The sequence below is a fragment of the Delphinus delphis genome, chromosome 12 (genome assembly GCF_949987515.2).
Source record: "Delphinus delphis chromosome 12, mDelDel1.2, whole genome shotgun sequence".
Classification (NCBI taxonomy): Eukaryota; Metazoa; Chordata; class Mammalia; order Artiodactyla; family Delphinidae; genus Delphinus; species Delphinus delphis.
Window position 1 is genome coordinate 45,602,826 of NC_082694.2, and position 14,982 is coordinate 45,617,807.

The window sequence follows — 14,982 nt, forward strand, 5'->3', positions numbered from 1 at the left end:
CGTTGAACATATTTTCCTTAAAGTTTTAAAGCATATTTATAGTAGCTACATTAGTTAATCTGTTAAATCCAATGTCTGGGCCATCTTGGGATCAGTTTCTGCTCACTGCTTTCTGACTTGTATACTGGGCATTGTGAATAGGATGTCACAGACTTGAATTCTCTTATCCTCTGAGAATAGTGAGTTTTTTCTGTTTTTTAAATAATAGGTAGATTATTTGCTGGCTTATGACCTTGAACTTGTTTAGGTTTGGTTTTATGCTTTGTTGAGAGCATAAGGTATTTCCCAGATCTAACTCCCAGGAGGACTCAGTTCCCAGCCTCTGCCTCCTTCCTGATCAGGGCTTATTTTAGGCTTCCTTAGAGCAGGTCTAGAGTAGGCCTTAGTCTCAGATGTGGTCTTTATTCCTAGGGCTCTGCCTTTTGGGTGTCTCAGTTGGATGCCCAGAGTGTTAACAAGCTATCGAAGTATCAGTGTGGTTTCACCACTCTGACTGGGCCAGAACTCCTAGGAGTTCCATTGCCCCTCAGCACTGTCTTCTGCTTACCTCTGTTCCATTCTTAACCCTTTAGCAGTTCTCTGGTAAGCTTCATCTTGCCTTGTACATGTGTAGCCCAGACCTCAGGCAAGGATTCTTGGAGAACTTCCACAGTGGGGCCTCCCCTCCACACAGTTCTCTTTTCTCTTGGGGTTTGCCCCACCGATTTCAACTGCTTAAACTCTGATATTTTCCTCCTTAGCTCAGCGGACTGCTTCACTCTGCTTGGACCATTTCCTCTGCTTGGAGTATTCTTTCTTCAACCTTATCCTTACTGTGCTTGGACTTCAGCTCATTGCACCATAATCCAGAAATGTCCCCAGGCAGAAAGCTGGGGTGATCATGGGGCTCACCTCATGTGTTTCCCTTTCCTTAGGAACCAGTCTTTTACCCATGGTTTAATGCTAGAAAAAGTTGCTTTATGTATATTTCCCACTCTTATGATGGCTAGTTTAGTACCAGTTATTTTGTCATATCCAGAAGTATAGTTCTGAAGGCTGTTCTGTTTGGAGAGGAATGAATTCTTAAAAAGAAAATCATATTTTATTTTAGACATTTATTTTTCATTTCCTGAGTCAGTGCTTATTTATTGCCTGTCTTCTGTTTGCGATTGGCACTGGGCACGTAAGGGGAACGGAACACAGTTTCTCTCCTCAAGCGTACTTTACTAATGATAAGGAGGCAAACAAATAGTAAGTTCGAGTCTGGGTTTTTTTTTTAAATAACTTTCATTGAAGTATAATATACTTGGTCACAGTATGGTTCCCACTCTGTCTCCAATTTGGTAACTTATTATATAAGGACAAAGAAGTTAACCCAACTCTTCCAAAGGAGAGGCTTTGGTAGTAGGATGTAAGCTGTAAATACACTTTTCTAAACCACTATTTCTTTTTTTTTAAAGGTTTATTTATTTATTTAATATTTTATTTTTGGCTGTGTTGGGTCTTTGTTGCTGTGCGCAGGCTTTCTCTAGTTGTGGTGAGCGGGGGCAACTCTTCGTTGTGGTGTGTGGGCTTCTCATTACAGTGGCTTCTCCTATTGCGGAGCACGGGTTATAGGTGCGCGGGCTTCAGTAGTTGTGGCACACAGGCTCAGTAGTTGTGGCTGTAGAGCGCAGGCTCAGTAGTTGTGCCGCATGGGCTTAGTTGCTCCGCAGCATGTGGGATCTTCCTGGACCAGGGCTTGGACCTGTGTCCCCTGCATTTGCAGGTGGATTCTTAACCACTGTGCCACCAGGGAAGTCCCTAAACCACTATTTCTTAACGATTAACCATTACTTAACCATTTGCCTTATTTTGAAATAATTAGCAAGAGCTGTAAAAATGCCATTTTGCCATTGAGAAATTTTTTTCACTAGAGATGCAGACATCAGATATCTTAATGTATTTATGATATTAAAAATTTTCTCTCTGTCTGACTTCTATAGCGTATTTAATAATCAAAACAAATTTTTTCGACTTTCATTTTTAGAAGGTCTCCCTAATTAATGGAAACAAACTTATCTAAACTCTGTTTCATATATCACCACTGACAACCTGATAATCTTCAACTCAGCCTTTTGGCTATGGAGTGATTTTTGCCAGCAGTCACTGATAATGATGTATGAATTGGATGTGAAACAGATTCTACTAAATTTTCATTGGTTGATATAAGAACATCATTTTAACAATGATTGTTGTTTATTATGGTAAAAATATCTAAGATGCAGACTCGCAGTATTGTGCTTTCAGTTTGCTTGTCATTTACTATTGTCATTTGTGATCAGATGGTAATAGCCAACCTTTCAATTCTTTTGAGACTGTTTCTCCACACTGCTGCTGTTTCTTCTGACCCATTCATCCCATCCCCCTCCCAATTGCATTTTTAACAAAATAGAAACACATATTATCTCCATTATCAAAGAGAATATGTTTGCCTCCTGCTTCCATTTCCTTTGTATCTTTTAAGATACAATTGAAAATAATTTTATATGTGTACCAAAAGAATGTATATATTAATGGGTTTGGGCTAAGACAATTGTGATAAATGTTTTGGAATTGCATAAGGAGTACATATATGTTTTGATTTGTTGATAGGAATGATCACAGTATTGTGAGTTTGAAGCTGAATAAGTGATGGTAACATCACCGAAGTGCCCAGTCCTACAAACATGGCTTTTTACTGACAATAATTTTTTTGACTGTTGTATTGCAGCTGTTGAAAATGGACAGATAGATGTGTTAAGGCTGCTACTTCGATATGGAGCAAATGTTAATGGATCCCATTCTATGTGTGGATGGAACACCTTGCACCAGGCTACTTTTCAGGTAAACTCTGAATTTATTATTTCATTTCCTTGTAAATTGTGTGTTTTACCCTTTTAAAATGACAGTTCAATACAGTTTTTGCTTCCTACTTGCCTGTGATTTATGATGGTTAGTGCAGTACAGAAAAGGCAGTCTAAATGCTAACGTCATTCTGAATAAGCCAACTGCTCTAGTAGTTCTAGTAGCTTTGGGCTGCAGGGATTATCTAAGTTTTTCAAATGTTGATAGCATAGTTAAGAGACCATCAGAATATTTGGGATATAAATTGATAGCAATGGCTTATTTTATTTATAGCACTGTGTTTAGAAACTGTGATGACATCTTAGTGCTTGTACTTGCAAACTAATTTTGCAGGATTTTATAAGGATTATAATTCCTAGAGATTCCCAGTGTTTTATCTGTTTATGTTTAATGTTCTAGCTAAAGGTACAGAATAATCTGATTGTTTAACACTTTCTTCCCATCCACCAATACACTTTTTTCCTTTAGTGAGGATAAAAAATATACACACACACAACAATAAAAAAGATATCTTCTATTTTCTTTGTTTTCTCTTATTTAAAATATGAATCTGTGCCTTAGGAAAATGCTGAGATCATAAAATTGCTTCTTAAAAAAGGAGCAAACAAGGAATGCCAGGATGACTTTGGAATCACACCTCTATTTGTGGCTGCTCAGTATGGCAAGCTAGAAAGCTTGAGCATACTTATATCATCGGGTAAGACTAATTCATTGGGTAAGACTAATCCATTAGCCTTTACACTGTTAAGATCATGAGTTTTAACTTTGTATCTTCTTAGGAAGAGTAATTCTTGACCAGATATAAATCAGGTTCTGGAATTTATGGTCTTTTATGTTAGTGGTAAATAAGAGTACATACATAGTTCATTTATAAGCCTGGTTACTAAGTCTCTATTACTAACATAATACATTGCACAACTATTAATTTATCTGAGTAGGACCATAATGATCTATCATTAAAGCAGGTTTATCGGCAAGTTAAATGATGGTGCTGTCCTTTATTATAGGGACCTGAGCAATTCCAACTTTCTAGGGTACAAGAAAAAAAAAGACTAGTATAGGCTTAATTAATTTTTTAGATAGTTATTTTGTATATTAACCCTTTGAGTTGTATGTTTTGATCAATTGTGTGATATTTAAATGGATTTATTTCAAAGCATGTTTATACTTTATTATGTTAATAAATAGCAACAGAAGCCTGTTAAAGGATTCTCAGTGACAATGATTACACATTCAGCATTGTCAGAGAGGATGGTGTTGAGGTGGCATTCTTACTCTGTGTGACATTTCTGTGACCAGAAACTTTTGTTATGTAAGAGCTTTTCAGTTCTTCCAGACACTGCGTGTGCACTCACACTGCTAACCTGACGAAGCATGGATAGTCAGGAGCGATGGGAAATACACCAGATTTGCCACCACGCAATTTTTTTTTAATACTTAGACTTTTCACATATCTTCTGTAATACCTAAACTTTTAATAAATTACCAAAACAAAGTTTAAAGTTGAGAGAATCCCCCAAATCATTTGTTCAAGCTTTTTTTTTTTTTTTTTTTTGTATTAAGAATCCCAGGGGCTTCCCTGGTGGCGCAGTGGTTGAGCGTCCGCCTGCCGATGCAGGGGACGCAGGTTCGTGCCCTGGTCCGGGAAGATCCCACGTGCCGCGGAGCGGCTGGGCCTGTGAGCCATGGCCGCTGAGCCTGCACGTCCAGAGCCTGTGCTCCGCAACAGGAGAGGCCACAACAGTGAGAGGCCCGCGTACCGCAAAAAAAAAAAAAAAAAAAAAAAGAATCCCAGGCTTGGGGACTCCCCTGGTGGTCCAGTGGTTAGGAATCCGCCTTCTAATTCAGGGGACATGGGTTCGATCCCTGGTCGAGGAGCTAGGATCCCACATGCCACAGGGCATCTGGGCCCGTGTGCCACAACTGCAGAGCCCGTGCACCACAACTAGAGAGGCTGCATGCTGCAACTACTGAGCCAGTGTGCTCTGGAGCCCACATGCCACAACTAAAGAAGAACCTGCATGCTGCAACTAAGACCTGACACAGCCAAATAAATAAATTAATTAATTAATTAAAAAAAAAAGAATCCCAGGCTCTGAGCATTTAAGTGCCTTGCCAAAGATCTAGAAAGTATTCCCTGGCAGAATCAGGACTTGGATCCAGGACTTGTGATTTCTCATCTTCCTTCTTCTATGTTGTACCTTCCCAAGGACTGTCATGATGTATTCTGCGACTTCCAGTCTGTAAGTTCCAGTTATTAGTGTGTAGGTAATATTTAGAATGAAATAGGTTAAACTGCAGCTAATGACTCCTCATGCTGAGCCTGTCTCCTGGAACACTAAGCACCTGTTTTGTTTTCCTTTGTTCTTTTTTTCTTCTCCTCTCTGAATAGTTATGAATGGCAAGTTGAAAAGGTATGTAGGTATGTTTATAATGTAACTATACATGTTTCTAACTCTTTAAAGTGACTTTCCTTTCAGTGAATTATCTCTCATTTTCCCAACTTTTCTACCTGTAATCTTACAAGGTCTAGTTCCTTATTCTTCCTTATACATTGAAATTGTCAATCAAAACAAAACATTGCTTAAAAGAGAAAGTAAGTAGGTTTCTTTTTTGACTTAGTATTTTCTCAGTTATAGTGTTCATTTCTTTCTGAGGCTGACAGTAGGTGAAGCCACCTTGTACAAATCAGGAATATTCTGTGTATCTAGACATGTTGAATATCCAGTTGGAATTTCTGACAGTTCCATAAACTCTAAGTTACCATTTGTGTTTTGCATTGTTTTTACCAATTTCAGGGCTTCGGTTTATTCAAGGTATATTTATGGAACATCCGTTTAAATAAAAAAGGAGTCTTTTCCCCCTTGATGATGATGATTTTTCACTGAGCTGTATTCCAGAAATTTAAAAATTCTCATGGTCATGTATTAACACCATACTTAGCATACTTAACACGTTATTTGTCAATGAGAAAAGTTTGAGGAAGTCTGCTATTTTTGAAACCTTCACAAAAATTGAGGTCACTAAACTTTTTCACATCTTGGTACACTTGGGTCTAAATAATTGATTAGATTTATGCTTAAAAAGATCAGCTTAGAAACCCATTTAAATAGACCTTTTTCCTTTTAATGTGGGCTCTGTTTATCATGCACTGGTCATGAAGAAAAGTGATATAATGAAGAGTATAGTCAACATTAGTTTAAAGGCATAGCCCCCATGTATATCATATCTACTGGAATTTTTTTTTCACAAATCTTAGCCTGAATCAATTAGTGGCATCTGTAAAGTCTCATAATTTAGATTTTTTTCTTATCCTTCCAGTAATGATCAGAAATGTTATCCATATTTGATGGTTTGCATTTTTCCTTTTTTAAATGATTGCTTACTGGACCTTCAGAGTGCTTGTTGGAATGAAATGAATCCTTCATTGAATAAGTTTCTTATTTTAGCTTAAAAATGAATTCTAAAATATTAATCACTTGTTTTCATGCTGACATAAAAGTAAAAACAATGTAAATGATTACCAATAAGTTATAAAAATTAATATGTTTTAACAACAGTATCCACTAAGGAAGAAAAGCTATTGTACTGTGAAACCCTTTTAAGGCAACTGCTTTGAAATTTTTGTTAATTATTATTATTATTTTTTGCATTAAGGAGGGTTATATGTTAAATGTTTATTTTAGGTGCAAATGTCAATTGTCAAGCCTTGGACAAAGCTACTCCCTTGTTCATTGCTGCTCAAGAGGGCCACACAGAATGTGTGGAGCTTTTGCTTTCCAGTGGGGCAGATCCTGATCTTTACTGTAATGAGGACAATTGGCAGTTACCTATTCATGCAGCCGCACAAATGGGCCATACAAAGTAAGTGTTAAAAATGGAAAATAAAAATGGTCTCATAATTCAAAGGTAATAGAAATAGATCTTCTGGGCCAGACCCTTTACCTCCAGGCATAACCCTTGGTATTCCCTTCCCTACTGATCTGCTGGGTGACTAGATCCACCCCCCACATTTGTCCCCCTTGCAATCCCAGCAACTCGTAGTCTTGCCCTTTCCTAGTGTGAGGCAGAGTGGCCCCAGGGGCTTTCTCAGGGTAAGTCTTCTCTCTGACTTCTTAAGCTGTGGCTGTACTCTCCCACTCCTTTCCAGTTTTGTCCCAGGCATCTTTAGGTATTGATCTGATGGCTTTATTCAACTTATTTTTGTTACCTCCTTGGCCCCAGGAATGTTTTGAGTTTGTGATCTCTTTTGTGTGGACTGGGTAGTCCTCCACATCTTGAACCCTTTGACTGGACTTCTCTTTGTCTTATTTCAAATTCAACTTGGTACTTTCCCCTGCTTCTATTACTCTTCTTCCTTAGCCAGAAATTCCAATGAAATTTTTGGTATTGTCTGAAGAGAGAGAGACTTAACGAAAGTTGGAACTCCCTGAAATTGGGGGTTCCAGGAATCTCAGAAATTATTAAACCTGGTTATACCTGTGAGAATATGGCAGCCTGTCTTAACATAGATTGGTACAGTTTTTTTAAATATATATTTAAAGTTTTTAGAGTTATACTACTATAATAATAATTTTATAGCTCTTGTTAGTATTATTTAATTTAAAAAGTAATAGTGAAATGGTCTTGTCTTTAGTATGTATACATAGTAGGAAAACAGATGCTGTAATTGGGTTATTATGCCACTAGGTGGCATGGTATTTTACTATTTCCTTAAAGATATTTGTAATCATGTTTGTGCCCTGTTGAAGAGTATAATTTTTCCAACTCATTTAAAAAAATTTAGCACATTTATTACATATGAGAGACACTAAACAGATTCTTTATTTTAACAAAGTACTTAGGCTTAAAAATTTGATGTTTTTCTTAACTGTTGATTGTTTATTTAATCATTAATCTTAGGTACAATTATACTCTGAGCTTTAAATTGATACCAAAACCCTCTTGAGAATTTGTCCTCATTTGTTCTCAATTTTGAGAATTCTGTTTGTCACTGATGATTTCCTTCATGGTGAAATATAAGTTCTCCTTAAATATTATCTTAGTCCTACCTTACCTAAGGAAAAGTAGCAAAGAGAAAGAATGTTGTCAATTCTTAATTTATTCTTAATTTTTAAATAAATCTGTCTTAATATTTAAAGAGCTCATCTTCTTTTCTGAGAATACAATATTTTAGCAGAATTTCTGACTTCTTCCTCATGACAATACTATTCATTTCATGTCACTCACCATCTTAAAAAATTCTTTTTTTTTTTTTAACATCTTTATTGGGGTATAATTGCTTTACAATGGTGTGTTAGTTTCTGCTTTATAACAAAGTGAATCAGTTATACATATACATATGTTCCGATATCTCTTCCCTCTTGCGTCTCCCTCCCTCCCAAAAAATTCTTACTGATTAGAAAAATAAAACTTTGGTTGCTACTCTATGAAGGAAAATAACTTGTTTTCTTGATAACAAGTTTATATTTAGTATAATGAAGTTTTAAAAAATTTATTAGATCCTAAAATATCTAATATAAAATTTGAATTTTGGGGAGGAAGGTGGTTGTTGGTGGGAAGGTAAATAATTCGTGAAAAATAAAGGACTGTGTGTTATCTGTTTACTTTTATGGGAATGTTATTTAGCTCTGCTTCAGATACCTTTAAGGATCTTTCTATTAAGCAACAATAATGAGTGTAACATTTCAGAGTATGTAGCTTGTAATAATTTACTGTAGATAGAAAGTACACTGAAGACAGAAAGACTTTTTAAAATCAATCAGTGGGTGACTCAAAATATGTGCTGTAGAAATGTCTGCACTTATGTACATATAAAAGCATTATATACCCCTGAATTTGTGTATTTGCAGAATCTTGGACTTGTTAATACCACTTACTAACCGGGTCTGTGACACTGGGCCAAACAAAGTGAGTCCTGTGTACTCAGCAGTGTTTGGAGGGCATGAAGAGTGCCTAGAAATGTTGCTCCAGTCTGGCTACCGCCCAGATGCCCAGATGTGCCTCGTCTTCGGATTCAGTTCTCCCATGTGTATGGCTTTCCAAAAGGAGTATGTATATTTGCTGTATTTTTATTCTTTTTTGCTATATGGAGATGTATTTCCAAATGACTTTCTTTTGTGAAGCAGTATGTCTTAGAGCTAAATTTTTAACTTAAAAACAAAAACCAGACAAAAACAAAAGCCTTCTGTGATGCACCTTGTTAAGTCAAACTATAATAAAAATTAGGTGATAATGTCAGATTTTTTTCCTTCTTTCTTTGGCTCTGGATTATATTTTTGGTGTAGCAATTTTAGAGCATACTTTCAATATATTAAAGTAAATGCAGGAATTCTCTGATATCCTTGGTCTTCAAAACAATTTAAGAATTAAAACAAACTTTAAGTTGCACAATGAATAAGGGCTGAAGATTTAATGTATAATGTGGTGACTGTAGTTATAATGTGACTGTATTATATAATTGAAATTTGCTAAGAGTACAACTTAAATGCTCTTAAAAAAAAGAGGTAAATATTTGAGGTGATGAATGTTTTCACAATGTATGTGTATGTCAAATCACCACATTATATACTTTAACTATCTTACAATGTTATTTGCCAGTTATACCTCAGTAAAGCTGGGAGGCAAAAAGATAAAAAAGTTAAAAATATCTTTGTCAAGTATGATATTGACCCTGTGTCAGGCTATTTATCATTTGAAATTTATATTTACAAGACTTGTTATGAACCTAAAATAAAACTTTAGTTTTCTAGATATTCCTGCATTTTTAATGTATTTGGTATGTAGCGTTTATTTCTGTAGGTCACACTCAGTTTAAAATTTTTTTTTTTTTTTTGCGGTACGCGGGCCTCTCATTGTTGTGGCCTCTCCCGTTGCGGAGCACAGGCTCCGGACGCGCAGGCTCAGCGGCCATGACTCACGGGCCTAGCCACTCTGTGGCATGTGGGATCCTCCCGGACCGGGGCACGAATCCGTGTCCCCTGCATCAGCAGGCGGACTCTCAACCACTGTGCCACCAGGGAAGCCCTAAAATTTTTTTAAATATTTCTTTTGCTTATCTGCCATGATGCTGTGAGTAGAATAAATGAAGAATTACTGATAGATTATTGATTAGATTCTGGCCAAGACTTGTCTATAAGACTCCTAAGGTTTTTAAATAGACGGTAAGAATAAGGCTATGTGTAAGAAAAGCCATATTGAGTAAAATCTGTCCATGCAATAATGGACTAAGTTGTGCAGGTAGTTGCTGTTGTTTTTTAATGACGCAAAAGAGTTTGCAAGCTTACCTCAAATTTCATTGGCTTTACTGAATTCACCATTATGGATTGCTAGCTATGACTTAATTTAAACAGTTATCAAAAACTTATTTGCTAAGCTTTTCAGTCTCTACCATCTTGTAATATTTGCTATGTAAAATAGTAGTTCATTTCATTTGTTCTGAATTTAAGCTTCTATGTATACACTGTACTCTGAGTATTTGAGGTTTTGGTTAATCTGAGTATCTGGGGTTTTGGTTAATCTGAATATCTGGGATCCACTCTATGCATATCTTTCATGATTTCATGGTATACCTCCTTAGGTTTTGTCTTTATAAACAGAGGAGCCCTAATTATTTTAGTTTACCTCACTAGGGCTGTACTGATGACTTTAGTTGATTCATTTACCTTTCTCTGTACATATCTATCTCCATTGTATTTTATTATTAGATCAGAATTGAATATTTTTTTAATAAATTTATTTATTTTATTTATTTTTGGTTGCCTTGGGTCTCCGTTGAAGTGTGCGGGCTTTCTCTAGCTGTGGCGAGCGGGGGCTACTCTTCGTTGAGGTGTGCAGGCTTCTCATTGCAATGGCTTCTCTTGTTGTGGAGCACAGGCTTTAGGCGCGCGAGCTTCAGTGGTTGTGGCGCAGGCTTCAATGGTTTTGGCGCGTGGGCTCAGTAGTTGTGGCTCGCAGGCTCTAGAGCGCAGGCTCAGTAGTTGTGGCGCACGGGCTTAGTTGCTCCACAGCATGTGGGATCGTCCCCAGCCAGGGATCGAACCCGTGTCCCCTGCATTGCCAGGCGGATTCTTAACCACTGCGCCACCAGGGAAGCCCCTGAACATTTTTTTATTTGATCAGAATGTAATGGTTTTGTATAGTTTTGTATAGTTGTATGTCTATGTGTCCAATATAACAATGATCTGTTTTAGTGTTCATCTTACTTTTGGAGGAATATTTTTGGTCCTGATCACAGCACCTAAGCTCATGCCTCATCATCTTATAAGTGTAATTTAAATTAAACATATTAAACCATAGCAGTACCCCTGTTAACCCCGAAACACCTTAAAATTAATGTTTTTCTGGCCTGAGAAATCAGGTAAATAGAACCCTGTGGAACAGAGCGTATGAGGGGAGTCCTGGAGAAGAGAGAGCTGGAGAAGGGGTTCTCTTAATTCTGTGTACAAACCTGCATATGTCCAGAGCCCATCCAAGCTTTGAATGCACAGGACAGACATTGAAAAGAAGATTTGAACTATCACCCAAGTCTCAGGCCCCTGAATGGTACATTTCATGGGGCCAGACGCAAAGCAGCATAGCAAAGGCTTGAGAACTGAACCAGCAGTCTGTAGAGGTGAAAAAGAAATTGTAGTCTAAACCTAACTAGGTTATATGCCTGCTAAAATAAACAAACACAATCAGTATTATATTCAAAAGATTATAACAGGAGCCAGGCCTAGAGTTTACACACAGCGTTACTGTTTGTAATGTCCAGGATACAGTCTAAAATGACTTGACATATGAAGAACCAGAAAATATGACCAGTTTTAGAGGGAAAAGACAATTAACAGGTGTCAACCCTGAGATGATCTAGATGTTGGAAATATTAAATAATTGAAAACAGCTATTATAATGGTGCTTAATGAAGTAAAAACACTTGAAATAAATGGAAAGGTAGATATTTTCAGCTGAGAAATAAAAACTGGAGCCAAATGGACTTTTTAAAACTGAGAAATATAAAATCTGAAATGAAAAATTAACTATATGAGCTCCATAGCAGAATGGAATTGATAGGAAAGAGTCAACTTGAAGATAGACCAATATAAATTATCCAGACAGAAGAACAGAGAAGATGACGACTTGGGGGACAAAAAGGAACAGAGCCTCAGGGACCTGAGAGACAGTATGACTGGGGTTGACATTCATGTCATTAGGGTCCAGAAGGGAAGAGAAAGAAGTTGTGAACTGATAATGGGCGAAAACTTCCCAACATTGGATAAAGATGTAAGTTTTATAGATTTAAGAAGCTCAGCAAACCAAAATAGGATAAACCCAAAGAAAAGCATGCTCACCAATAATCAAACTGCTGAAAACTAAAAGTAAAGAAGCAATAGTGTGGCGTATGGTGGTCTTTGGTCACAGACATGAGGTAACAAACTTTGGTTTTTGCTACTCTTGGCAATTTTGCTCTGTAAAATGGCCCTGTAGAGCATAACTAAAATCTGTTTTGGTGGCTTTAAAAGGGCTTGTCAGATATTTTCTTTCATGTGGGAACTTGTAATTGGACCAAATGTATTTTTAATTAGTAAGGTAGGTTTTCAGTAACAAAAGTCACTGGAAAATACTATTTGTTAGTCTAAAGGAAAAAAGTCAAAATGTCAGAATATCTGTTTTATGAGGGTACATTCTCCTAGTCTTTCCAGTTGACTTTTTGTTTGCCTGGGCCCATGGCAGTAGACTTAATTTTGATACATCTTTGCTGTTATTACCTACTCTGCGGGGAATTTAATTGACAGGGAAACATTTCCCAAAGGAATAAATCTAAGCAATGGTAGCATCATAATCACATATGCTCACATTTAATGTGTATAAAAATATAGTACATTGCACAATTTTTGGCACACAGAAAAATATCAAGGTTAATTCTCTTCATTTCTGGAGAAGAAAGTCATTTTGCCATCCTCCATTTATCTAAAAAAGAGCATCAATTAAATTTTTAGTCTCTATATTATTAAGCTAACGTCTGGCTCTTAGTTTGCATGTCATCACTGTACATGTAATGTGAAAATCATTTGATTATTTTGGGACTCGGTGTAAAGCTGATCATGCAAGAAAACTGTCATTCTCCCAGTACGTTTTGTTTTAGTATATCAGAGGGTAATATAGCCAGTGTCTGCGGAAAAATATCGACGTTGAAAAATTCATTAATTTTTAATTTCTTTCATTAAGTATGCATCTGAAAATTTGGATTCTCTATGGTTGCATACCTAAAATTAATTAAATTAATTACAATTACTATTTTAAAAAAAAGGACCGTGGACTAAAATTTTCATTTAAAAGTAACTTTTTTGTGCTGTTTCTCCTTAACAAATGATGTTTGAATTTCCTATATTACATTTACCAATTATGAATAAGAATTTGCGTTTTAGTCACAGTAATGATACCAGGGAACTTGGAAGACTCCATTTTCCAAAATTAATTATTAGATATTCAGATTTTCAGAGTTGGCAATAGACAATGAGATAAGTTTAGTGGTATAAGTTTTGAAATTTCATTTTTATAGCAATGGTGTGTTGTTACAATAATGTTAGTTTGGCGTAAGATTGTTGTAGAAAGATTTAATCAGCACTTAACTGACTCCAGGTATTAATGAGTCAAAAACTTTTGTTTTCTTAATTTGTATGTTTTCTGGTATTCTCAGAGATCTAGAAATTTAATACTTGTGACCCTCCTTGCACTGTTGGCCTGTTATGTTCTAGTAAACATATCTGCTTTTACAAATAGTATAATTAATATCAAAAGGTGATGAAAATAATAAATATAAATAATGGCTCTGGGTTTTAAGTTTTCCCTTCTTTATTATTTTATTCAGCTGATTTAACTTTTTAGCTCAGGATTAGCATTCTGAAACATTTTTACTGGGTATCCCTTGGAGAGGATAAGCTTCCATTTGAAGCAGTGACCCTTAGCTCTTCTCACACTCCAAAGCATGATAGAAAGATGTCTTGTCTCCTCCACCATCATACAAAAGCATTCTTTGTCCTTTGGGGCTAACAAGTTAACAGCTTTAGTGACATGAAGCCAGTCTTTCAAGGGCATAGCTGAGTAATTCAACTCAAATGAGAAAATAGAAGAAAAAGACTCCTTTAACTGGAATGGGTGGAAGAGGAGGGAAGTTGAGAATTTCAGGACAATTTGAATAAATATTAATGCCTTTTCTATATGAATGTAGAAAGAGATCCTGGCTTAACTGACCTGATTTTGTCTGTCTTTCTAATTGATACTAATCATTGTTATCCCATTAGTTTTGTAAAAATAATTGTGTCCATTCTTGTCATCATATCACACATGGATACATCTGACACAACCTAATGTTTTTATTTTATTTTCAGCTGACGGCTGAAAGTCATTCAGTAAAACTTATTATATGGCCTTTTGATGATTCAGCTGTTAAGTTAGTTGGATATTTTGTTGGGTAATTGAAACTAAAAGTCTCAAGATATTTGCCCATTTCTATATGTTTAAAAGAAACCTTGTTAGCATGTTGAATTTCCTTTTAAGGTGTTTTTTTATCTGGGCCTGTTTCTGTGCACATTTTTGAACTTCAAAGAGCAGTATGATGGAAAGTGTACATGCCTCCAGATAAGGTCTAGACATCGCATTTTTAGTTTTTAAACTTCTTCTCTTTCTCCGTGTCTTATGATTTTCACTGTTATATAATGTGGAATCTCTTAATGTGTGACAATTTGTTCTTGATATTTATGTTAAATGGGAGGGACTACTCTAGGACTTGATGAGTTTTTCCAATCCTCCATCAGGGCTTGAAAGAGAATTTGTATTAAGTGTTAAGAGAAACACATGCATATGTCCATGTAGTTTACATTGTAACCAAAGTTTTATCTAAGCCTTAGGGTCTACTCTTCTTGCTCAATGACATATAATAATCAAGGTCATCATAGAGCACCGAAGTTGCTTGAGTTTCTGGAGCTTGTACATGTATCTGAGACCTTCTTAATATCCTTTGCAGAAGCTCAGGGTATGCTGAGAAAGTTTTATGATCCTCCAGTTTATTTTTTTATTATTCACCATATAAATGGTAGTTTTGTTGGAAAAGGGTTTATAGTGTAGCAGTAGGCA

The 14,982-nt window shown here is 36.2% G+C and overlaps 1 protein-coding gene across 3 annotated transcripts in view; it reads left to right on the top strand.

Moving 5' to 3' along the window:
• The window catches only part of ASB3 (ankyrin repeat and SOCS box containing 3), a 149,664-nt gene that overhangs the window by 107,762 nt on the left and 26,920 nt on the right, over positions 1–14,982 (top strand). For all 3 annotated transcript variants that reach the window (XM_060026620.1, XM_060026618.1, XM_060026619.1), the window contains 4 exons: positions 2,732–2,844; positions 3,427–3,562; positions 6,552–6,729; positions 8,718–8,915. In XM_060026620.1, the coding sequence (XP_059882603.1) occupies positions 2,732–2,844; positions 3,427–3,562; positions 6,552–6,729; positions 8,718–8,915 (625 nt within the window). The remainder of the gene's footprint in view (positions 1–2,731; positions 2,845–3,426; positions 3,563–6,551; positions 6,730–8,717; positions 8,916–14,982) is intronic.